Consider the following 26,754-nt stretch of genomic DNA (forward strand, 5'->3'; position numbering starts at 1 on the left):
CACTGTACAGTAACATTTTTACATGATTTTTGGGGACCTATTATACTATGACTTGTTTTTCATAATTTTTGAGGACATACCATACTATGATGTTTTTGCTGATTGTGAACGACNTGTCATATTTTGTCACTGTACAGTAACATTTTTACATGATTTTTGGGGACCTATTATACTATGACTTGTTTTTCATAATTTTTGAGGACATACCATACTATGATGTTTTTGCTGATTGTGAACGACATAGTATACTATGATGTTTTTTCATGATTTTGGACGACATACTATGCTGACTTTTTTTTTTCTTACATGATTTTGATGACATACTATACTATGATGTTTTTTCATGATTTTGACATACTTACTATGTCTTTAAAAATAGGCTAGAAAAATACTTAAAAGTAAAAAATAATGATTACAAATGTGTCCTTTTGTGATGTATGAGATCTTTGGCACTGAATGAAACAGAAAACATTTACTTACAATTTCTCCTGCAGTTGTTGTCAGCTGCCAGTCTGTTTCAGCTGGGGATGCTACAAAGACACTGTGAACTCATCTGCTCTCAGCTCATCAACCTGGATAATGCAGTCAGCATCTACAAGACAGCCAAGGTAATACACACTGAGAACCTTTGACCATACTCTCCTGATCAGATCAGTAATCTATCACTCTATCAGATTAGTAATCCTCATCATACAGCCCCTTGCTGTATATGCCCTTGCAATAAATAGGGTGACTCACTGAAGGAAAATGTTTTATGAAAAAATTCAAAAAACATCTTGAATGAATACAAACTATATCATCAGTATATTAAGTGAGAGGATTCTACTTTCAAACATAAAATTAGAAATTCAGTTCACTGCACAAAAGACACAATGTTGTGTGATTTTACCTTTATTCCACACTGAAATCTGTTTTCTTGCCACTTCTTTGTCCCCTCTTTTCTCAGGCCCATGGTTCAGTGGAGCTGAGTTCATTCTGTGAAGGTTACTTCTTGCAGCAGATGCCTGCTCTACTGGAGAGAGAGGGCTTCAGGAGCCTGCTGTTGGGACCGCCCGCAGCCCGACAAGGAAACAACTCCATTTCTACGCTGGTTCACAGCCGGGGAGAGTCACCTCTGGAGGAGTTGGAGGCTACCCTGGCTCAACGGCTACGCTCTCTTTGTGTCACCTCCCGAGTCTGAGCACAACAGGGCAGCTGCTGATGAGACAAGACAGAAATAAGAATGTGGCAGTTAAAGCTGAAGTGTCATCTCATCACTGAAACAAGATCAGATCTTAAGAGTTCTAAGAAGCTGTTTAAGTTGTTTTAGCACAGATGTTTTCTTTTAGTAAGACTTGATGCTATTGCTGGTAACAAGCAACTTCCACAATGCTTTGACACTTGGACACAGATAAGCGAGTTATTTGGCAGCAGTTAGACTTTGCTCTGTGGACAAAACAGCATTTCATATTTTTGCGCCAAGCACTCCATCTTTACTTTTTTATTTGTTTTGCAGTGTACAGCATGTTTGTGAAAAAGAACGTTGGAAAATGTGATACTTTTTTCTTCACATGGCTGGGGAAGCTTAAATGGAGAAGCAACAGTTGGATGCAACAGGTGGGAGCTCTGGATTATGAAACACTGCTGCCCTCTACTGGACAAAACTGGTACAATAAATAACTGCTTTGGAGGACTGGAATCAAGGGTGCCCTCCTGGTTCTGACTGCAGCTATTTAAAGTGAAAAATGACTGAATCAAGTGAGGCAGCCATGCTGGACTTTTGGCTCTGTCCCGTTTTAACTAATAATGCAGAGTGGGAGGACGCTCAGTGCCTCCAGCATTGTTGTAAACTTTGGATTAACAAATGTACTTTTTATGTAACTGTATGTTTTTATTTTCTATTTTTTAAAAAGTATTACCGCAGAAACAAAACACTTACTGAAGAGTGGGATGGACATTTTCTATTTAATGAGAAAAAAGATGTTAGAGTATTTAACAGGGTGTTCCCTTTTTATTTTGTTTTTAATCAAAGCAAATTATTAATATTATTGATAAAAAGTTGCTTTTGTGTAGCTGTTATTGTTTTTTTTTCCAGGTACACTCTAACAGTTTATTAAGCTTATGTATGCTGAGGTTTAATGCTTCTATACAGGTACAGCAGCAAAGTCCAACATGGGATTTGGATACATAAAGTCTGTTTTAATGCTGAATATTGTAATAAACCTGGTAAACAAGTTTTGTCATTTTCACTGGTACAAACTATTCAAAACTTAAGTGCCATCTGTTTGTGTGGGTTTGTGTATACTTACCTGAAATGGAGGACAACTCAGACTTGCAAATGCACCGATCTACAAAATAGAAGTCAGTCAAAGGCAATACAAAATTATTAAATGAAAGACATTCCCTCAGGAAATGCTGGGAAGAAAAAATGAGAAAACATGCACAAGGTGGGAATATAATTACACTATGTATTAATTTTAACTTTGTACTGTATTATATTATTGAGAAAAACACGGCCCATATGTCTGTAAAACAATTTTTAAAAAGAAAACAAAAACAAAACTAACCTTGTGGTTGTATGCCTCCGTGGACCAGTCAAGCTTCAGCTACTGTTAAACATCCATGTCTGTCCAGACTCATGTGTATCGATGACAGTACACAATGCTTCAAATGGTTGTTGCTGAAAAGAAGCTACATATTTTAAAACATGGATGCCTCACACACATCTTTAACCTGACAGCTCAGAAGATCTGTACAATGAGTACAGTTTCAAAATGGGCGCTAAAGATTAGTGTCATCAATTGTGCACGTTTGTGCGAAATTTGAGGAAATTTCCTTCAGGACCATCTTTAGATATTATAGTCATCTGAATGAGACGGATGCAGGGTCGCAGTGACCTGACCTTTGACTTTGACTTTGACTGTAGTTGAGTAGTAGTAAATTTAAGGAAATTTCCTCTGGGTGTTCTTGAGAGATTGCGTTCACAAGAATGAGATGGGTGCAAGGTCTCAGTGACCTTTGACCATCAGAAATCAGACTGACGGACGCACTTTCCCAGAACACGTAAAGGCATGAAGAAAAAACAAACAAACACATCATAACTTAATGAGTTTATTTGTTTCAGCACTGAAGATGCTCACAGTTATTTTATATGGGGATTACATCAGTCAGTTTTGTTCCTGCTCTGTCAAAAGACCGCTCTGGGCCTCAGAATCATAAGATGTCCTTGGTGCTGCTAGCTTCCCATTGTAGAAAACAGAAAAGAGGGTGAACGATAGGGTATTGCTTTGTGTTTGTGTAGTGACATCCCCTCACTGTGCCTCTTCTACCATCACGTAGAGAGAGCCCAGACCTCCGAGCCTTCCAGCGAGAGGTACAGAGTAAAAGAAGCATCATCCAAAAACTTTGTGCACAAGATAAGAGGAGGAGGAAGGTAGGATAAGCAGGAGCGGGGGAGGAGGGGGGGGACAATTCAAAAATAAAAAATAAAGAAGGCCAGAAATAAAAGCAAAGAGGGTGAAAAGTAAGGGACAGAGTGGGAATTCAAAACGTTTAAAAGGTAGTTTTGTGGAGAGAGAATCAATGAAGGCTGAGAGAAGGAGTGAGTTTGGCATGGAACATGAACACTAAAGCCATGCAAAGAAAAGCTCATGTTTGACATGCACACAGCAATACAAGCTAAAAGCATAGAGCAGGAATCCCCAGCATGGTTGAGAAGACAATCAACCCCCACAGTTTGTCTGTATATTTACAAAGAGAAGAATGGATCTGTGATGTCCTTCTCCTCAGGCCTGGCCTACACGCACAATAATATGAAACTGACAAATATCAATAGAAGAGCATATTCCCTCTCCAAAAAGAGGCTAAGTCTACATTCTTAAATTACTGATAAATAATTTTTTTAAGAGTTCACACAAGTTCTCTTTCCCTCTTCAGAGACATCAGGGAAAAAGAGAATTTGTGACTTGTCACATAATTTTGTTAAATGCAGACCATGACAAAAGAAAAAAATGTTTTTTTTTCTTCAAATGTTGCCCCATTTACGAACACACAAGAGGGTAATAAATAACATTCAACTGACCTAACAGCTTTGTTCATATAAATAGCCAAGTTATAATAAATTAGGAAATCAAATAGTGAGATGAACAAACATGAATAAATAAGGACAGAATACAAAAATATCCACAATTGCATTTATCACGTCATCATTTTTTTGTTGTTGTCCTCTACTCCTACTGCTGGTAAGTGAGACTAAGAGAGAGGTATAAATGGAAAAAAACCCAAAAAACAGAAATCAAAGACAAAGTGCTGCAGATAACACAAACAGGAATGTTCGGATCATTATTAGGTCAATCAAACAAAAGACATAAATGATCATGTAACAAAAATACACAGAAGAATTCAAAAGAACAGTATGTGGCAGGCGCAGGTTTACCAACCTCACCCTATGGTATCTAAACATAGTGTCACAACTAGACATTTCATTTTTTTTATACATAAGAAATGATATCTGTACAACAGAATAGATCATTCATTTTAAATACCCCAAAACCCACCCGCGTCCCTCCCCCCAACCCTATACTATCATATCATATCTCCCCCTCTGCCCCCCTGCCCTGTTCTGCTCACACCCAGCTCCTCTCTGAAATCACAATTCCAGTCCATTTGCAGCAATAGTATCAAGTCTAATAAAGTCAGTTAAGTATGTTAAACCCAGTTCTTCACAAAGAAAGTACATTAAAAAGCAAACAAATACAATCCAGCAAGCATCTGCGTCAGCTGTTTGGGCTTTCCACAAAACTCCTCCCCCTTCTCTCCTCCTCTGAATCAGTCGGTCTTCTTTTTTTTTTGTTGTTGTTCGTGTTAATACATCCCAGAGTTTTCTGTGCATACTGGACCTGTGCATGTATGCATGTACATATTTTGTATATGCAGTGTGTTATTGTAAATGTTCCCAATTGATGAATGCTCCTCAAAAGGAAAAAAGGGGGCCGATCGGTGAGGGGAGTGCGTCTCATTGGGGTTTGTGTTGTGCACGTGTGTGTGTGTGTGTGTGTGTGTGTGTGTGTATGTGTGTTCCTAAGCAGGAGAAGGGGGGGGGCACTAAAGGTATTTTCATCTACTTCTACTGATGGTTGCCAGAGGTGGAGACAGGGTGCAGAGGGAGATAAAGGTAGAAGTCTGCATGAAGGGTCTGTTTCCATGGTAACCACCCACCCCCCCCTTTTCTTTCCAGCACACCTCTAAAAGCAGTCCTCCGTCAACAATTGTCCGTCTCTCGGCACGCTCCGGGGGAGGGGGGTGGAAGGGGTTGAAGGAGCAGGAGGAGGGGCTTAATAGGTTTTCTGGATAATTCCTGGTATCAGAAACAAGTCAGGTCATCACACAGGTTAGCAGCGAGGGAGCAATAAACAGAGCCACAAGCGAGTAGATGGTTGGGGAGTGGGGTGGATGATGATGGTGGACACTGATGGGGTAATGGAAAGGGGGGGCGTGTGTTTGTCATGTAGGTGCAGTATGCTGTTTGCAAAATAGCAGTTTGATTCTCTTAATATATTTCTATCTATATAAAGTTATTTTATACAAAAAAATGTCCATAAATGATTATGTACATCTAGCTATGTACAGACAGAATATTCTCTCTGTGGCTTATAATGATACTGGGATGGGTTTTTAGCACTGGCTCGACTACATAGCGTCTTAAGACTCCTCCTGTGTCCCCAATGACGCCACCGCCAACTTGGCTCTGTCTCTGCCCGCGACGGGGCATTTGGTGTCATTATTTTCCGGCTCGTGCCTCCGGACGTGCATGGGCGAAGGGCAGCGCTTGGTGGGCGTGCCAGAGGGGTAGGGCACCTGTCCGTTCTTCTCGTCTGAAAAAAGTTGTTTTATTACGTCAAAGAAGTTACTCAATGGGCTGCCTAGGTACACAGACGGAGGGGAGAGAAGAGGACAAAAAGGAAAAAGAGAGAAGAAAGAGAACAAACAAACTGATGAACAATGGGGTTCACAGGACAGAGACGAGGCTAAAGACAGAGCAAGCAGAGGCGAGGAGGACTGACAGACACAGCGTGGATGAGAACTGCTGGTGCAGCCATGTCAGGACCTTAAACCATGCATATGTAACAGCACAACCAATGAAACACACAAGTAGCCATCCAATCTAAAGCTAGACATTAAGGCAAATAGTAGGGCTGACTGAAGTCAATACAGGCATATGTATACTGAGAGTAAGCTTCTCTAATTAACTGTTTGATGGAGATAGAGGACGTGTTGTCTGCGTGAGTCGATTGGCCAAGCAGATCTGGCCAGCCAGAAGCGGGGCAGATGATGGACGGAGAACAATGAGCCTTGAAACTTCAAGACAAAATTGCCCTTTAGGGATAACAAAGGATCAGTGTCTCCTCTCCCTTTCGCTAACTATTTGTGGAAGTTTTGCAGGCGTCATTAAAGCTCAGAAGCTTGAACCCGCAGATGATGAAGGCTTGTCTGTCTTGTGGATATTGTACCGGCACATCTAACGCAGTACTGTTTGGACTTACTAAGTATGCCGGGAGTAAAGAGACAATCTTTGATCCCCACATTTCTACACTTGAGTCCAGAGTTTTACACACTACAAAACCTGGCCCAAAGACACCAAGTCCAGCTCATGTGATTTCACTACAACAGGGTCAAAACTGTGATAAGTTTCAGAAAAGGCAAAAATATGATCTTAAATGGATAGTTTAGATTTTTTTGAGGTGGGGTTTTATCCATAGTCATTTTATTAAATGCAGCAGATGGCAGTCAGCACACTCCCAGTTTTGAGAAGCACAATATACCAACACAGAAGCAATGTGCTGCTGTGGATGGGTACAGCAACAAAATGTATTTTAGCCACCTAAAATAAGTCCCACCTGCAAAAATCAATATCAGTTTAAGCCTGGGCGATGTTGAGAGTATATTCACTGCTTTATCTTCCCGTCAGATAGCCTGTTCCAACAGGAAAGCTGTTAGGGGGTTCTGTTTCCTATCTATGCTCTCGTCAAAGCCACCAAATTCCTTTGGAAAAAACTGTAATTTTAACTAGCTGAACACTGGTGCTGCTGGTCTAGTGCTGGTTCAATCAGTTAGTTACTCTGTGTTACTGAATGACTTTGGTGGCACTGAACTAGTCCTTAAAACACCAAAGTCCCAAAAGTTATGCCCTATAACAGGCATGTCAAACTGGTCCACAGGGGGGCCGGTGTGGCTGCAGGTTTTTGTGCCAACCAACCAAGAGCACACAGTTTGACCAATCAACTGTCTGAAGACAGAGATCAGTTGATTAAATGAGTCAAGTCTGGTGTGCTGCTACTTGGTTGGAAACAAAACCTGCAGCCACACCGGCCCCCCTGTGGACCGGTTTGACATGCCTGCCCTATAATTTCACACAAGCACTTACCTTGGATATTTTAACCTCACTTAAGCATAGCAGGGGTAAGTGGGGGTGTATCATCCATCTTTATATACAGTCGATGGCAGCTCCTGTGTTCAGCAAAGGTAATGAACAGTTTTTCTCAATGGAGTCTGACTTTAAATAGAGCACTATGACAGCTTCAATTGCCTACTGGAAATCACTGTTTTACAGTAAATTAAAGCTTTGAAAATACTCAAAATATAGCCTATACTTGCACTAATATTTTTTTTGTGGGACTTTTTTATGTGGCTAAAATTTTGCAAACTTCACAACAGCAGGAAATTGTTAAACTTCTATGTCGGACTCCAGCTTGCTACTCCAAACTGGGGCCACGCTGATGTCTTCTGTGGTCATTATACTGTCTATGGATAAGTAACCCTATACAACCTCACTTCAAAAAAACAAAACTATCCCTTTAACTTGATGTTGTGTGCTGGATAAAATGGGTGGATATGCGAAATAACACACGTTTATATCTTCTTAACTGCATTAAGCACACTTGCAGAGAGAGTGTGTCTGTGTGTGCATCCAACAGTGTGCATGCAAATGATCTTCAGCTAAACACACTCACTCTCTCTTGCAGGGCCTTAATGGTCCCACGGCAGGTAGTTTGAGTGGTAGGGACACCAAACATGAGAAATTGAGCAAATAAAGAGCCAATGTTCTTTCTGTTATGGTACATGCACAGCACAACTCTGGGAACTATCAGTCACAAAACAGGGCTGTTTCTGAATACTTGGCAGAAGATCCATTTGCACAATAGAGTCCTGTGGGTCAACAAATGAACAGTGACAGCATCAGTAAAAAAAGGAAAACAGGCAGGGGTGCTGCACAGACGACAAAACACACACACTGGACCGTAGAATGTCTGTGTATCAGCACTTGATAAAAGGCTGTTGGAAAGTGGAATTTCTCAGCCTGACAATATGCACATGGTGCCAGTGTGAAGACTGCCTGCAGTACTCTGGAGATTGGGACAAACTTCAACTAATCACAACTAAGTGAGTGTGTTTTTGTTGTGTTTGTCAATATGCAAGTGTGTGTGTAGACAAGTGCAAGTGTGCCACAGTTGGCTTAGCCTGCTCCATTATCCTGCTGGAAAATGGTTGCGGCCAACTTCTCCCCCTAATGTTCCCTTTCCTTTCTCATGTGTGAAGAATTTCCACATTTAGTCACTTCACTCCACCCAAATCTGCACATTTTCAAAAAATGGCAGGAAACTCATGAATCTTAATGATCTCTGCTGCTCGATAAAACAGACCTCTGAATGAACGGTCCTCCTCTGTAGTTCTCTGTAAAGTACGCTCCCTACATTCTTTCACACTCCTTTCATTGTTCCACTCTTCCCATTGTCTTGCTAAGCTGGGCTCCCAGGTATGCCTCTGTTAATGGTGATTAGAGGGACATAATGACCGAGACTTGATGAAGCCTTTTGTTTGACACACATTGGTATGCAAAGCCATTTCTATTCTTAATTACAGCCAGTGGCCTTTTTTCAAAGGCCCTGTGGTCAGGTGGCACCAAAAGTGTGTTAGGAGGTCAAAGAAAAGAGGGAGGTGGAGGTGCTTTCAATTACTGCTCAGCACATACTGACGAGATCCACACTACAGAGTTAGATACTCTCATTTAGACTGACCTCAGAAACAACTGACATTGACTTTTAAAACTCAATGTATCAGCTCTGATACCAAAGAGAATAATACTGTATATCACTACCTCTGTCAAAAAGGTTATGTTTTAGGAGGTGTCTGTCAGTAGGATTATGGAAAAAACTACTGACCTCATTTCATGAAATTTGGTGTGAGGGTGTAGCATGGGCCAAGACAGAATATTCTACATTTTGGAGCAGATCTGAATCCAGAGTCAGACGCATGAACTACTTTTACTTCCATTAAAAGTGGGTATGCACGATATCTGAGATGCCAGTATATAACAAACAACAAGTAGTGATACTGAGATTAAAAAAAAGAAAAAAAAAAAAAAAAGAAGGGGGGGGGGGGGGGGGGGCTGTGCGGCACTTCTTCTGCCACTAGACGGCAATACCTGTGACCAATCACACCTGAAGCACTTTTTGCACTTACTAAGGGTTTTTTCCTTAAGTCTAAATTCTTGCTTGTGTTGTACGTCGCTTTGGATAAAAGCGTCTGCTAAATGAAATTGTAGAATAGTAGAATTGTAGAACAACTCATTTGGCCTATAAGCGACACCGATATATCCACGTTTTTCCTCACATAATTTTAATGACCATCAATACTTTTTTGTCTCTTCAGTAGTGGCATTAATATCGTATTAAGCATACTCTTAGAGACATAAACACAATGCTTTTTGTGTAGGTAATGTTCATTTATTGTGCAAAATCTGAAAAATACTTCAAGTTAGGGGTGATGATTTTTACATGTTGACTTTGTCAAAAAAAAAAAAGATCAGCAGAAATCAGTATGGTGGCTGATTCCGATATCTTATTTTAAAGCCAATATTAGCTGATACCTATGATGTGCCGATATAATCATGCATCCTTTATTAATATTGTGCAATAGGGCATTTGGCATCTGGGTTCAGTGGAGGATGTCTGCACTGTTGGAGTGCCCCTCTTTATGCTTTTCTGTAATATCCTCAAGATCCTATACTCGCAAATGGTTCACAATTTTTAAATATTAATCTGAATTTTACTCGTTCAGTGTCATCACTGCTGCTGAAAAAACAGTCGTTTAAACCCTAATCAAACGTAATTTATTCTAATTTTACCCTTCTCACACCTCAGCCTGGTAATTAGCTCTACTATAAGAAAGATCAGAAGTAATTGGTAAACTTACTGAGGCACAGCAATGATAACAGACTGTTAAATATCACAACAGCTGTGATGACTGCTGTTCATTTCTAAGTGCCAGTGAGAGAAATATTGCACAAAAGCCACAATGCAAAGCATACAACTCACATAGTAAAGTCCATTATTGTATCAAAGTAAACAGCAAGCTTTTCTGATGACTATTCAACACCAGGCCCGGAATTGGAAATGGGTTTTAAAGGATAAAGACACAAACGTAGAGACACTGAAAGAACAATTCACAGATGAGATGAAACTGATATCCAGAGAAAACAGCAAACCCTTCTCCTGATAAAGGGTGTAATTGATGCTGTTTCTCTATCTGACCAGCAGGTGGAGCTGTTATCAAGGTGATAACGACCGAGATGCACACAAACACAGCAGTGATTAAAAAGAAAGGACATGCTTAGAACAGATGGGGAGGAGTAGGAGCCGTATTTCTCTCTTTTTTTCATTATCCAGACTGTGCGTTGAGAGAATAGGATGTAGCCAAACTGGGGAGAGAACAGACTTATAAATGTCCAGGGCCTCAGCTTTAACCCTTTGACTAATGAGAAGACAGAAGAAGAATGTCACGAAGTTTACAGGTGAACGGTTTGGTGGTGATTGAGGTTTTTGTATCTACTCTGTGCCTCTGATGGAGCCAGAAGAGCCTGCAGGACAAGGGGGGCACTGGGGGAGGGGGTCCTATTGTGAGAGCACCCAGAGAGAGAGAGCGCAAGAGAAAGGGAGAGGGAGAGGGAGAAAGAGAGAGAGAGAGAGAGAGAGAGAGAGAGAGCGCACGATTGTCAGGTGTGGTGTCACTGTGTGCTGCAGTGCATTGTGGGAGTGCGTTGAGGTGCAGTGGTGTTGCCATGGTGACAAGCTCCGGCGATCAGTCTTGGAAGTAGGAGTAACAGAATGCAAATCAGCTTACCCTACCTCTACTCTAATCTTCACTGCCAGAGCAATGAGACAACATTTGACCTGCCGTCGGTGCTTGAGAGCAACTCCCACCTTTTCATGGCAGCGAGGCGCGGGCATGCAAAGGAAGGCATTTTTCGAGAAGCGGAGAGCGGCTTGAGGATTTCAAGCACGGGGGGAAGAGGAGGGCGGGATTTAGCTTCAGCAGTGAGAGTGGATCATCCGGGGGTGGGATGGGTGTATGAGGCGGTTTAGGGTGGGGGGTGAAGAGGTTTTGGGTAAGATTTTGAAAAATATTTTCTTTTCAAAAACAAGAGGATTCTACTCACCAGACAGCTGTTGGACCCCTGGCTGGTCATGTGTGCTTAACAACTGGCTCTGAATCGTCTCAACTACTCGCTTAAAGCGCCGGCTGGGTCCTAAACACAGGCACACAAACAGTAAATATTTGTTACATCACAACACACAGGCAGCAGCTCAGGAGAGTGTGTAGAAACTAGACGGATTAATTAAGACAGTAAAAAGAGTAAAGGTAATGAGGGGAGAAGCACGTATGCACAAGTTCAAGGTGTGAAATGTAACCTGAAGAAGCTGCAGAAAGCCTGAGATGTTAAATGGAGGCCAGAGAGGAGTGCTCCTTGGAGCTCCTGCTTTCTACCTGTTGTATAAGTATATACTCAGTGCCATGGAAGAACCAGCAGGCTCCAAAGTGCCACTATTACTCCCCATTCAGCTCAAATGTGCCCCCCCAACACTTGAGTGTATGTGTTTGTGTGAGCCAGAAAAAAACACCAGAAAGAGAGCATGTGTTTCTGCAAGACTAAGCATGCACGCACGATTGCGTAGTATGTAATCTCGCATAGCCAGACCTCATCTTGTTACGCTCAGGGAGGTTTCAGGGGGAAAATCTTCTCAAGAATCCAGGATTGCAAAAACTTTGAAAATCCTTAAGCAGACATTCTTTTTGGCAGTCTGTTTGAAAACACCCAGCCTTAGAAACAGCACTTCTGGTTTATTTGTTGGCTGGATAGTTTCATTTTAATAGTTTGAAGTGTGACAGCATCCCACTCGACATGTTGGAGATGCCTTTCCACACTCTTAAAAAGCAACGCAAGCTTCAGGCTCCCAAGACCTCTGTGAGTCTGATGAGATGGAGGACAAGTGTTACATAATACTGTATGTAACACTTTCCTCCATGGTCTGTTGTCTCACAACATGAAAGCAGTTGTGACTAGAATTTTAATCCTCCCTCCAAACCTGATTGGGCTCAACTGGACCTGCTGGGCTTAGCCCTGGGGCATAATTTCTAAACATTCCCCTATGCTTGAGTCAAGTTGTTCTTGAGTTCTCAATAATTTCCCAGTGTAAGAGCATTTTATTTCCATATAAACTAATGAACCATCAATTTTTACTGTGCTTGGAGGTCTGCTGTCCCTGTCTCCAGAGTATGGTCTGCCACTCCGAGAGCATGATGCTTGGAGTATATTCCAACAGTGGCCCAAATTTTGTACCAGAGTGCACTCTGCTGCTTGGATTGGCTATTTATGAAAGCACCCCTTGTTCCAAATGTCTGCTACCACTAAAGATTTATTCCTGAAAAAAAAAAATCTTTCAATTTTTAAAAAATAACAGTGTACAGTGTTTTTATCAGACTCGGGCCCAAAAGTGCTGCTGTGGTTTGTGCTCGGGTTGAGCTTGGACAGAAACTATGCAGGTTTAAGTAGGGTCCGGCCTAATATTTTGGGACGATCAAAAGTAATTGTGACTGGTGACCTGCTCAGTGTACATGTATGGGTTAATAGGGTGAGAAAATGATGTGTGCCAACATCGTCATCATCCTGACCTGAGAGCAGGGTGAAGGTGACAGAGTAGATGCCATTCTCCTTGGTGGCAGCTGTGCTCTCCGTGTAGGTGATATCCACCTGGAATTTGACCGGCTTCTGGAAGACTGTAGGGCCGGCTGTGGACTTGTACTCTGCACGGAAACTGGTTTGAGAGATCACACTGTGGCTCAGGCTCGGGATCTGGGAGAAAAAAATAAAAAGACGAGTGAGTGAGTAATGGAAAAACGGACAAAGAGGCAGAGATAGGAATAAAAATAAGCAGTAAAAAGAGGCAGGTAATGGGATTATACATAGGGAGCATTGATGTTAATTTTTCTCCCACACCTCGCAAATGACAAGGTGAATAAACCCTCATTAAAATACCCTCCACATACTACAAGCCACAGTTGAAACTCTGAGGAGATTAATGCCTCGGGGAGTAGCCATGCATGCCAGGGAGACTTAAGCTAATGTAATCTTGAGTCATCCAACAACATTGCACTCTCCCACCTAAAATGAATTTGTATGCCCAATGAACAGGTGAGCTCTGAAATACTCACGTTTCGCCATAGTGCTAGAGAGGGTTTGACATCCCATTAATGTGAATGTGCTGAGAGGTATAATTCACCTGATTCAGGTGCCAATCTTCTGTCTGGAATACCAGCTAGCATAACCCAGAGGGGAAAATAGCTGCCTTCAGGGATAGGGAAACAGATTTGACATTGACCTGCACAGGCAGAGTTTGCATTTACTTAGACTTTGTTAAATTTAACCGGGGTGAGGGTAGGTTTTGTTCAATTATGTACACTGAATATCAACTGCCACTGCTGAGCGTCTGTGGATACAGACTGTGCCGTGTTCACTGAGAAACCCTGATGTTGCCCCTGTACTTGTACATCCACATTTAGAAATTGCACCACACGCACAGATACAATCTACATCATTTCTCAATTTCTCGCCCCACATATCTACATACATACACATAGACACACACATGCTCAATACATGGTATTGAGGGCAAAGTATATATATGCTAATGATCAATGCTCTCTGTTGATTGTCTATTGACCTCAAGTGAGACTGCAGTCAGAGAGAAAATAGAAGCACTGAACACAAGCAGTTTACTGAATTGCTACATAAATCAGAAGCATGTTAGCAAACACAGCCTGCCTCACAGCATAGCTGATCAGTGTTAGGGAAGGATGCGTCCTGCATCAGACAGCAGATGAACAGGTAATACTGCTGGCATGCGCACATATTCAGATTTACAGAGAAAAGTTGTGGCCAGATTTCACGGAAGAAGGGTGTCAGTGAGGAATTCAGCAAGTAACTGTGAGCATATACCGAGAGAAAGGCTTGCACAATGTCTGCCTTGATGGAGCTAAGAGGCTTGTCTCTGATGACAATGAAGATCTGCTCCTCTTTTTCCAGGTTGATGAAGTTACCAAACCAGGATTTTTTGGCAAGTCTGTCATGGGGGGAAAGAAGAGAAGAAAAGTGTTAGCTGTATGTTTATATTGTTAACTGCTTTATATAGCTACTACTGCAGTGGTTCCCAACTGGTTTAGCCACAGGGTCCAGATTTCTCCTTAGTCATCAGTTCAACATCAACCCATAGGATAATTTACCACAAATTATATTTCATTTCACAAAATGTAAACACCACGTGGTCTTACACAATGAAATAAAACAGATTGCAAGAATAAAGTGCAATTACTTAAACCTCCGTAAATGAATAGCAATGCAACCAAATAAAAGCTTGTTATTGCTTCAAAACCAGTGACATAAAAACACTGCAAAGGCACAGCATGTTAATAAGCCAAATAATACAAAGAGCAGGGCAATAAAATAGTAGGCCCTCTGTTGGTCTGTACTTTAAAATAAAGTGTTTTTTACAAACTTGACACACGTAAGAGTCACTTGCAGTCCATTCAGAATGGACCCGCAACCAACTGTTGGACCGCAACCCACAAGTTGGGAACCACTCTGCTTGAGAGCACTTGTCTTCGTTCCACCCTTTTGTTAAAGCTCATCCATCCATCTATCTATCCATCCAGAAAAACCGAGAGCTGGTGATGAATTCTTTCTCTCCATCTCTCTGCAGTTGTGGGGAAATGGAAAGAAGCAAACGGAGGCTACCCTGAGGGAAATGAGCTAAAACTGTGCAGGGGAGAAACATTTTCTGACATTTTACCTTCTGTGCAAACAGGTATGTGTAAATGCATGTATGTGTATGTTTGTATGTGTGTATGTGTGTATGTGTGAACAGAACTGTAGGCCCAGAAGGGGTAGAGGTAGATTAATTCACTACTGGCCTCAGCCCAGGTGTACCTGCAACCACTAATAAGCCATATGGACTCCTGTTTTCTCACATATTAATATTTCATGAGATTCTTAAAAAATGTTGATGGATTTGCAGGGCTCAAACTTCGGCACAAAGAGAAACACTCCTCAATAAATAAATAAATACTTACATAACGTCTGGAGCGACATTAAGGGGCACACTGAAGCTGGTGTGTGACTGTGTATTATTGTAATCAAGCCTAACTCAGCTAAAAGAAGGTCTTTTCCAGACAACTCTCCAACGCCTTCCAGTCAGGATGTTCTTCCCAGCCAGGTGGAAATGGCCAAGCTAGAATGCCAGCGAACCAAACAGGCATATCTAGGCCAACCTTGAGTTATAAGGCCCCTGGGAAGCTCAGCAACATCACACAGGCTCCCTCTCCTCCCTCATAACCGACCCAATACCTCCTGCTATGGTTGCTGCTTCTCCAACCCAGACCAGACCTTAGGTCATTACAGGAAACTCAGCAGGAGCAAATCAAACATTCACGGGTGTAATACTTCCGAAAAAGATCATGCTATCAAGAGCAAGCCTGTTTGAGTCGATGACTGAGGGGCTGACAAGTTATGCATAGTTATGATAGTTATGGTAGCAGCTTCAAAAAGTACAGCGTCTACTCACTCTGGGGAAGACTCTGGTGTGAGGCTGGACATCTCCTCTTGTGTGGGAACTGTGGGAGCAGGGACAAAGGTCAGTGGGTACAGTAAAATTTTGGGAGGGATGAAATTAACACAAGATAATAACCCTGCTGTGATGTGAGTACCTTGGAGTTTCCTGCGGTGGAAGCGTGGAGAGCCAAGGAAGCTGTTTTTGATGGAGTTGAGGCGCGTCCTCCAAGGCATGCCTCCGATGGAAGGGCTGGGGGGTGGCGTTGGGGTAGGGGTCCCGGCTGGGCTGTCCTTAGGAGTGTGAACCGGGGTGCCCTTTGGGGTGGGGAGGGGGCTGCCTCGAGGGGAGGGGTGAGGGGTAACCTGTATGAGGGGGATAGATTTGGGCGGGTGGTCAGTGAATGAAGAAGGCGTCGGTGCCACAGGGTGAAAGTGGTGCAGCCGGATGGGCGACAGGGGCACCACTGGGCTGAAGGGCACAGAGAGCTGGGGGTTGGCAGCGAAATGGGAGCGCCGTACCTGGGGGCTGTTCCCAGATCCAGCACTAGAGATGGGGGACGGGGAGGGGGACGACGGAGAAGTAGGGGTGGGGGGCACAGAGGCAGAGGGTGGCTGCGATGGGGGCTGGCAGGGAGTGGAGGGCTCTGATTTGGCTGATGCTGGATCTGGGGAGGTTTCGGGGAGTGGGTTGGACCGTGTGGCTTGGAGGGGCTTGGGGATGACTTTGGGCTTGGCGGGGAGCGTCTGTGTCTTGTTTAGTGATGACGGTAGGGGCTCGCTGTTTGGAGCGAGTGAGTTGGGGGTGGAGATACGTTGGCCTGCACGATTGGGGGTGGGCTCAGGAGATGGGCAAGGACTTGTGTTAGGGGACTGCGGCAAGTCTGGGGACTGAGGGGGCACACAAAACTTTCTAACAGGCTGAAGTTTGAGAACACGCAGCACGCCACAGCCAGAGCAATTGGAGAAGGAAAAGAAATACACACAGGCACACACACACAAGCACATAGATACAAGGAAGAAGAAACAGAAGAGGCGCCCAAAGAACATAAAGGCAAAATGTGTGCATACACGGGGGAGGTGGAGGCATTGCAAAAAAGGGAAGACAGAAAAGAAAAGATACATGCAGTTAGACCACTCAGTGACTCATGTCAAAAGAAAACAAAAGTGAAATGGAAAAATAAAAAAAACAGCAAGTAATGCACACATTTAAAAGGCCAAACAAAACATAAAAAGATGGACTACACTTGAATAAAACATGCAGAGCTCTGTTGGCAGAGAAAAGCAAGCAGACATGGGCACGAGTGAGAGACATAAGGCCAGCTGTGAGGACAATTTGGGCTGTCTCAATAGCGGGAGGAACACCATTATAATAACTCTGCTATTAAAATTCCCAGTTTCCAGACAGTTTTATAGATCTGTTACATTTGTACATGATAGAATTGCAGCCACAATGGTGCACTGATAACCTTTAGATGCCTCCCCCTTTTTTTCCAGACACAAATCTGAGAAAATAACCCCACACGGAGCCTCTCGCTGAGAGCACAATCCGGGCTTTGGGTAGGTCTGAGAAATCAATTTCCCTTTCAGATCAGTCTGAAAGAACCTGTGTGGCACAAGGAGCTCCGTCTTAGGATCCTGGCTAATCTCGAGCCCTCTCAGGTTAGTCAGCTGGAAAAGTTTACCACAAGCTCCCCAGCTCCGAGCAAGAAAAATGGGATTTTCTGAAGCATTCCCGGAGCTGGATTTCTACAGAGCTCAGGCCGCAGAAAACAGAGAGAAGGATAATACGCAGAAAGGATAGAGAGAGAAAAAGCTTTGAGGGGGAGAGGAAGTTTGCTGTGCTGCCACATCCCCCCCTTGGAGGTTCATAGGTATATTTTGCTTTGAGTTAATGAAAAGATCCAACTATATAGACATGGTGAGGTTTGTGTAAAGTCAGAACAAACACCGGATAAGAAGAGCTTATCAAAATGGATCCCAGCTTCCTCAAAGGTAGATCTGAACTGTGGATTAAACCTTACTATAACTCTGACTTTTAATAAAATGGAGCAGTAGAACAATATTGCATGTGCAGAGAGATACAGCAACATTGCTTTCATGATGAGTTTGCTGTGCATCGGTAAAGGTCAGAGGCCGCGCCTATGAAGCTGTAGTGACTGTCTTTATTTTCTCAGCAGACACAAGCAGCAGTAAGATGGGATCAGCTGTAGTTGGATGGTCGATATCTCTAAACAACTAGATAACTAGGACTGAGTCAACACATGTATGTTGCATGTGTGTGTTTGCAGTGTTGCGACTTACCCGTGGGCTGCTGAGGGGGCTTGTAGAGAGGCCAGAGGAGGCTCCACTAATAGACCGCGACCTGTGGCACAAATATGCAAGAACACACACAGGAGCAGAGGTAATTGGTGGGATCAACATGTGTACTTGTTACATGTTTCAGTAAACACAGGTGGAGGTGAGAGCTTGGAGGTTAAATGTTGCACACAGTTAGAAAGCACCACGGCATATGTCACCGCCACTACATACTAAGCACGGTAGTTGCTATCAAGCCCTTTGCAAGCACAACACTTACACAAAGTGGGTGAAAGCGCAACAGCAAGATAACAGCACTGACTTGACAACAGACGTTACGAGCATTTACTTGCAGAAATTACTCTCAAACCAATTAAGCTCAAACTTCAGATTCAGATATGTCGATTTTGCAGCTTCTACTGCAAAATCTATAGGCATGCTTTGCACAGATTAGCATTCAAATGAGCTTCTCGCCCCATCTATAGTGTGCTAATAAACCAAACGAGTTGACTTTAAGGCCTTAGTGCTGGATCAGTCAAAAATATCTCGAGGGGGGAAATGGAGTGGGACATTTGGTTGAGTGCCATTTATCATGTTTTTCTTTTCCCCCCGCAGATGCCGTCAATAACCCCTATGAGCAGAGCCCTGCTCAGAAATGAACAATCACAGGACAATCTGTCTCCATCAGGCACACGCGCACACATATAGGCACACACAAACACACAAAAACAGGGCCTGTCAACACTCGGAAACACCAGCTGCTCACTGTCACAACACTGTTCCTTTTTTGTCATTCAATCTAACAATACCCCCCTCCGTCTCTTCCTCCCTTTCTCCCTCCATTCCAGCATTAATGCATTTGCAAACATGTGACCAAGCCTACAGATCTTTTGTCTCTCTTCAAAAACATAAACATCTAGAGCTTTTTTCAACTTGCTCTGTCATATAGGAAGACCTCACGGGCAAATATGAGGAAGAAGGAATTTAGCAGTGATGGAGGAATGAGGGAGGATAGAAGAATGAAGAATGGAAGGGAGGGAGATGGAGTAATGGAGACTGATTTTTATTCCTGATGCTGGGGCAGTCCCACAGGACCACAGAGGACATACATGGACACAAAACTGTGTACAGTTACAGCTAGTAGCCATAAAAATGCTGGCACTGTCATAACAACAAGCCAAGATTAAGATCTATATGTATCAATCTTTGAAAAGGCGGAAGCACTTATTTGGGTTCAGCGACCCTCCTCCCTAGAGCATTTAATTTACAACCACCTAAAGAAAGAACTGATACTAGAGTAGGAACATTTCTCCTGAGAGGCTCAGACACAAACAGAACAGAAGCAACAGCTACAATGAGAGGCAGGGAAATATAGAAACACCCACTCTCATACTATTTTTATAATTCTCTCACTGCCCTTTCTGTGAGTGTATTTATTGCACATGCACTCATGAGTAGGCGATGTTGAGACCACGTTGGCCAGGATTTCTTGTTTCAGAGAGCAGCTGACCAGACAGTTGCTATCATTTACATTTAAGTCCTACGGTCCGTTGAGACATGCCCACAGTTGCTCACTCCAGCGCCTGGGTACAAACAGCCAACCGCACTTCATCTAAACATGGCCAAAACACAGCGTCCTCGGGCCATTACGAGCATATTGTTAGAGGCACTCTGCATCTGTTAGTGTTGGACCAGCAGGTCTATAAAGCTAATGTTACAGATGGTTATGCTGTACAGTAATGGGCTGTCAGACGCTCAACCTTGCTTCGGAAAGACGATGAATTATTGTCGACGAGTTATGTTATTTATAGTGAGCAACAAACACAACTTAAGCAATCATTTATCATCTCTCATGCAGAAACAAAGAGGCCATGTTATTAAATCAGCAGCAGACAAGATGCTGAAGCAGGATAAGCCCTCTGTGTTTCGGTGGGTGCCTGCTTTAAAGGATCAGTTCACCCTATTTACAAAACTTCTGCATCCACCCGCAAAAACAGTTGAGATAAAGGGAATTATATTTATGGTGTTCACAATATTTTAAAAGTGCACTTAAAACAAAATAACTGCTCTGTTAGAAATGATATCCTAGTTACTCTTGATAATCCACAGAACACACTGTTGACAGTAAGGTAAGGCAAGTGTATTTAAATAACATCATTCAGACAAAAGGCAATTTAAAGGGCTTTGCAGGGGCATCATCATTAATACAAAGTAAGAAATTAAGAAAACATTTAAATTGCATTTAAAAGACAATAAAAACAAGAAGCGAGAACAACTAAATAAATACTTTAACAGAATAGTTAAATAGTTAATAGTTACTTGTAATAGGGGCTATTTTGTCATTAGAAGGTAAGTTTTAACAATGTAGTCTTTGAAAAGAGACACTGCTGTTACATTTTTCAATACCATGAGCCTCAGTGGTGGAATCTAAGTGGATTTAATTAATTCAATTGAATAATTTACTGAATTTGATTAAAAGTTCAGTGAGTATGATTTAGTGGCATTTAGCAGTAATGTTTTGGAACTAAAACTTCTCCCGTGTGCCAAGAGTGTTGGAGAAGTACAGTGACGTGAAAATACGAAAACACAATTGGTCCCATCTAGAGCCAGTGCTTGGTTTGTCCATTTTGGACTTCTGTAGAAATATCCTGGTGGACTCCAAATAAGAAGACTATAAATGGCTCATTTTAAGGTAGCAAAAACATGGTTCTTAGTTTCAGGTGATTATAAACAAATTAAAACATGGCTATGGGTATTAGATACCAGTGGTTCCCTACTGGTCCCACCATGGGGTCAAGATTTCTTCTTAGTCATTAGTTCAAGGTCCACACAAAAGATAAAATATTAATATATTCAATATTATTACACAAAATGTAAGCAACATGTAGGTTCGGGACACAATGGAGTTTGTTGAAAAAATGTTGAAAAAATTGAAAAAAAGTGTAATTACTTAAAATTTAGTAAATAAATAACACTCAAATCAAATACGTGCATATTATTTCTTCAAGAGCAGTGACTTAAAATTAATGAATGACCTTTAAGCTTTGATGGCTTCATTAAAGCTTAAACGTCACTGTGTACAACACACTGAGGTTTTTGTGCTCGTCTATCTTCAATATAAGCAAAAGAAAGTTTTATATGTTCAGCATAATACTTGCATTTGGCCATGTCGTCGAGCTAGTTTGATGTCTCTGTCAAGTAGCTGTCCATTAGCCTCTCACTCTACAAAAAGAAACACATTTTCTGTGGCAGAAATTCACAGTACTTTAAAATAAAGTCGTTTTTTTACGAACCTGTTCAAAAGTCACTTGCAGTCCATTTTGAATTGACCCGTGACCCACTGTGGGATCATGACCCACCAGTTGGGAACCACTGTTACATACCACCTCTACTACTTGATGCCCCTAAATCCAACACACTATGCAGTTCTGAAGTATACTCTCTAATATTTCCAGTGTTTGTTACTTTCTACTGCTACTTTACTACAATCCAGGGGGAAATATTGCACTTCTTACTCAACTAATTTTATTTGACAGCTACAGTTAGTACATTTTGCCGCTAACACTTTTAATGAACTGCAAAATTTTAAATGCAGGACTTTAACTTGTAATACAGTATTCCAACACTGTAGTATATAACTTTTTACTTGAGTACAATATTTTAATACTTTTTCAGGGCAACTGGTGAGCACTGTAAACAAAATTCCAATTGCTGAATCCCATAAAGGGATCTCTCACCTTGACACATAAAACTATCTGAATGACCAGACACCACTGGAGGTAAATCAGAAAATGTGTTTTTATAACTTCTTTAAATTATTTTTTATTATCAATTTGGGTGAAGTAGCCCTTAAGTGTGAATGCACTTGCGTCCATAGATGCATGTGCAATGGAGTATGTGTCCTGTGTATGTGCATGGGCACCAACTTTTATCTTTCCATTATCCAATAGTCCTCAAGATAACATTTCACACAAGCCTATTTTGGAGCTGGGTCCATGTCCTCAGTGTGCGACCACAAGCTGTGTCACAGACCCATCCAAAGCACCCACGGGGGTCTAATGCTGGGCTGTTGGGGATGGAAAAAGTACAAGAGGTTCTGGGATGAGGGCATGGACTGAAATAAAACGAAAGTAAAGCAAAATGAAATGGATGGTGCCAGGAGTAAAACTGCGAACAAATAACACTGCTAAAGCCAAAAAACAACGGCACTGCTCTGCTGCAGTGGAGAAACTTCCATTTCTCTCTTTCTCCCTCCTTTATATTGACTTTGTCCTGCCAATGGAGTTCTTCCATACCGAGTAGATATTCATATAAATCAACATACTGCTTAAATCCATTTCCTTTTCCTGAGCCCTGACAACTCCCTGAGGACTCAGCGCATTAATATTCACAGCTCAGCTCCTCAAATCTCTTAATGTAGTAAGACCCCTGCAGTTCTTGATGTAGAGATCAGTGTTAAAGGTGCTTTATTTGTGCTCGTTTTAGCCTCTTAAATAAATTAGAGTCAATAATTAGCATGAGAGCCTGACTTATTAAGACTGTGCTGGCTAACCCAACACATTCAAACTGCATGAAGCAACTAGAGCAGATCTGTAAAGAAAAAAAAAATCAATTGATATTCTCTTCTTCACACTGCAGCACTTTTCCATATTTCATTTACATATCATTAACCTCCCTTCATTTCTCCTCGCATGTTGTTAAGATTTAAAATTAAATCAGAGGGATTTCTTGTGCTTTGAGTTTGGCTTTTAAATGTCTTTTTAAGAGACTTCTGGGTATATAAAGAATGAAATGGTCATTCACGTGAGAATATCTCCATGTGTGTCCCTCTGTAACGTGGCCACTGCAGCATTTATCCCAAATCTATTCCATTGTGCTTCACAGAAGCAGTCAAATCATCAATCACATGAATGAAAATGCAGCCTGGCCAGTTGATCGGATTGTTACTGCCTGCATGATATGTGAGGCAAAATGAGGGATTGAGGCATTTCAGGCATTTTCGTTGTGTAATTTCAGATAAAAAACGTTTCCCCCTCTCCTCCATCATTTACGCTGGTGGAAATGTATCCTGTCAAAACACATGTTTCAAAGTCAGTCCTCTCTCTGACACCCTCTGATCTGAAGTTCTACGAATCTTCTGTGCTGTCGACAAAAGTTTGCTGTCGGGGAAAGATAAGGTTAGGTTCAGAGGAAGTCAGTCAAATCTTTGGACGTTATTCTGCTACATATGTGCTTCCACAACGCCATTGTCTATAAACACACACACGCACGCGCACGATCAAACAAAGCACACACAAGGACGTGATAAAAGGCAGAAAAGTTTTTTCAAAAGACACAACAAAATCCAGACTCACAGAGACTTTGTTACCAACATCTTTTTCCCCCCACTGTTTGGCTGGAGAGCCATATATTGCATTGGGTGGGGGGAAGAGATGTAAAGCAAAAGAGAGATTTGATTTGAAGGCGGAGGGGCTGTGGTGTAGGACTCCCCCCGCCTCCAACCCACCACAGCTGATAGTAAGCCAGACAGAGAAAAACTAGCAGCACTTCCACATTAGCATAGCAATTCCATACAAACAGAGGGGGGGCGTTTGGGACTGAAGGTCAGCCGCACACAAGGGACCACAGTAGAGAGAAAGATATGAAAGAGTAGGGAGGCGCTCCTAAAAGAGATTTGGGTAGAGGGGTAAGAACAAACACTGATTTAAAGTAGCACGGATGAAAAGATGCAGCGGAGCTTTTTTTTTAATGACTTCGCCTGCTGATATATGTAGCATCCAGACACATTTCAGATGCTGCAGTCTGTGGACTTCTTAAAAGGATTTATACCTAAAGGTCTTGTCTAAAATAAAGGTTCAAAACACTAATCTCAGCGCCCTTTATGATGTACACCATTCAGTTGCGTATGATCTATGAACCTATGCTGATACTCTTTAGCAGAGTTTTATTAATGCTCAATAAAGTCATTGGAAACCAGCCTATTTTCAGATTCCAGCCTTGACTGATACAGATGAGTCAGAGGGAAGGGCAGAAGAAGGCAGCTTCTAAACCCATGCAACCTTTAAATAAAGAAGAGATAAGACTCAGATCGCCTGAAGGGATGAAGGAGCGGAGTAGAGGCGCGGAAACACAAGAAGGATGAATGTTGAAGTGAAATTCAGAGGCACCAGAGGACAGGAAGAATTAAGCAGAGGCGTTCAGAGGTGGGAGCTCTTGAAGTGGATTTAAAACTTCTGAAGTGGCTTCCCCTGGTGAAATGAAGCAGGAAATAAATTCTTGATATTTTGTTGTTGGCAAAGCACTACAGCGGGGAGTTATTAATGCATCTGGCATTTGGATGAATATTCAACTTTATGACTTTATATTTTTTTATCTATATAATATATGCACTCGCTGCCTCTGCATTTACGCCCCATACCTCGGAAAAGCTTTTTCCCAGCACCCTGCCAATCTGCCTATCATTAGGCAGATCAGGTTATCACCCCCTCAGATTCAATCTTCTCCGCTGTCACAAATGTCACCGCCTCTGAGCAGAAATGTGTCGTGTGATGATATATTGGTTGTTGAAATAAGATGAGGGAGATAGATTTTAAATCAGTCCGCTGTGCCTTGTGGGGGTGTGGTTCTGGCTCGACTTGAACATTTCTAAAAAAGAGAAATGGAGAAATGTTCTGCATGCGGAGAAAGTGGGACACAGTATGGAAGAACTGATTATCAATGCATTCAGATTATAAAAGGAGGAGATAATTGAGCTAACACAGGAAGAGGGGGGTTGTAGATATTAAGGCTCTGAATTGCAAATGTGAAGTCTTCCTCCGTTTGAACATTTAGTTCATTAAGAGAGTTAAGTCAAACTTTAGGAACTGCCAGCCACAAACTGTTGACTCTGTTGGACCCTCTTTCATTTTTCAGAGGGGTTACAGCTAATTTAAGGGATAGTTCAGATTGTTTGAAGTGTGGCTATATGGGGTGCTTGTCCATAGTCAGTGTATTAAATACAGTTGATGTCACTCAGCATGCCCCCATTTTGAAAAAAGCAGGCTGGAGCCCGACATTGAAGCTATGCAATCTCCTGCTGGACGGGTCAGCAGCAAAATGTATTTTAGCAACCTAAAAAAAACAAACAAAAAAAAACTCAGTTCAAATGTACACTATTTTTAGAATATATTCACTACTTTACCTTGCTATCAGACAGCATTTTCCAAGGGGAAAATGCAGGCATTATATCGCTCTCTCCAAAACTAGACTTCATTTGAAAAAACAGTAATTTGCCATCGCTATTGTGTGACTTTGGCATTTAACAGAGTTAGCTCAGATGCACCAAAGTCACAGAATAACACAAAATAACTAACTGATCCTAGCAGCGCTAGACCAGGAGTTGTGTGTGTGTTCAGCGAGCAAAAATTACTGTTTTTGTCAATGGAGTCTGGTGGCTTTGATGAGGGCATAGATGGGGAACTGAAGCTGTTAGTTGCTTTCTCATCGGAATGGGCTGTCTGACAGAAAGGTAAAGCAGTGAAAGTACTCTCAACATAGCACACACTTAAACTGATGTTTTTTTTGTAGGTGGATAAAATACATTTTGCTGCTGACCCCAGTAAACAGCAGTACATTACTTTGCCTCTGTGTCTGACTCTTGCCTGCTTCTTCAAACTGGCAGCATGCCGATTGACATCTTCTGTTGGTAAAATACTTTGTATGGATGAGTACTTTAAATATCCGAACTATTCCTTTAAAATAGACTTGTGACGTTGCCACATGCTGCACATGTCATCCACATTTAAAACGTCCCTTCAACAGAAAGCACCGCTGCATCTTTCTCCTGCCTTGGAATGTCTCCTTGCATACGGGGTGAGACACACAGCGAGAGGAGGTGGAAGTATGAAGGGTGAGTGGCAAGTGAATACCTTTCTTCTTTGCTGCATTTTGTACTGGCGTCAGGAATATCCAAGCTTTTACTGTACACTGATTTACTACAGTGAGACAGGAGACAAAGCGAGCAGAGCGTCAGTCTCTGTTTATGTTTGTCCACAATCTAGCCTGCTGACACCAGGGCCAGACTCGCTGTCAGACCTGCTCAGACACCGCTGGGCTGTGAGATTCCTCCACACACACAAAGAAACACACACAGAGCTATGCCTGTCTCTATTTTGTTCATTTGAAAAAAGTATAGATTTTTCAGCTTTTTCCCTTCACCTCCATGCGTACCTCTGTCCATGCTGTGTCATGTCGATAGCCCTCCGTGCCGGTACAGGTGAACCTCCGTCTGTGACACTGAGGACCTCCATGGACTTCCTCTCCGGTCTCCTCTTGCCGTGACGGTTCAACATTGGAGAGTCCACCCGCTTCCTTGGGGGATCTGTGCAAAACGGATCGATTCATGATCAAAACCTGACATCTCTGCAAGTTAATGCATGTATTTCTACACACTGAGCAGTTTTGTGCATTGCTTGCATATGTGTGTAAGTGATGTTTAGCTCTGATCACATTGACATTTTAACTAATAGTGAATAAGTAATGGTTTCCTCCCAGACCTTGAA

At 42.2% G+C, this 26,754-nt stretch overlaps 2 protein-coding genes across 6 annotated transcripts in view; one reads left to right on the top strand and one right to left on the bottom strand.

Annotated features, from left to right (window-relative positions):
- The window catches only part of abtb2b (ankyrin repeat and BTB (POZ) domain containing 2b), a 78,241-nt gene extending 76,027 nt beyond the window's left edge, over positions 1–2,214 (top strand). The window contains exons 16-17 of the mRNA XM_042496737.1: positions 495–608; positions 947–2,214. Of these exons, the coding sequence (XP_042352671.1) occupies positions 495–608; positions 947–1,180 (348 nt within the window). The 3' untranslated portion in view covers positions 1,181–2,214. The remainder of the gene's footprint in view (positions 1–494; positions 609–946) is intronic.
- A 2,382-nt stretch (positions 2,215–4,596) lies between these two features.
- LOC121950414 (serine/threonine-protein kinase BRSK2) overlaps positions 4,597–26,754 on the bottom strand; it is a 197,122-nt gene continuing 174,964 nt past the window's right edge. For 2 of the 5 annotated variants that reach the window (XM_042496404.1, XM_042496409.1), the window contains exons 12-18: positions 26,423–26,573; positions 18,221–18,281; positions 15,933–16,282; positions 14,312–14,435; positions 12,988–13,168; positions 11,474–11,563; positions 4,597–5,852 (exon numbers count right to left, since the gene is read on the bottom strand). In XM_042496404.1, coding sequence (XP_042352338.1) covers positions 5,680–5,852; positions 11,474–11,563; positions 12,988–13,168; positions 14,312–14,435; positions 15,933–16,282; positions 18,221–18,281; positions 26,423–26,573 — 1,130 coding nt within the window. In that variant the 3' untranslated portion in view covers positions 4,597–5,679. Of the gene's footprint in view, positions 5,853–11,473; positions 11,564–12,987; positions 13,169–14,311; positions 14,436–15,932; positions 16,283–18,220; positions 18,282–26,121; positions 26,188–26,422; positions 26,574–26,754 lie in introns of all 5 variants that reach the window. The other 3 variants (XM_042496405.1, XM_042496407.1, XM_042496408.1) reach the window with 3 other exon arrangements.

The sequence above is a fragment of the Plectropomus leopardus genome, chromosome 11 (genome assembly GCF_008729295.1).
Source record: "Plectropomus leopardus isolate mb chromosome 11, YSFRI_Pleo_2.0, whole genome shotgun sequence".
In the NCBI taxonomy this organism is placed as follows: domain Eukaryota; kingdom Metazoa; phylum Chordata; class Actinopteri; order Perciformes; family Serranidae; genus Plectropomus; species Plectropomus leopardus.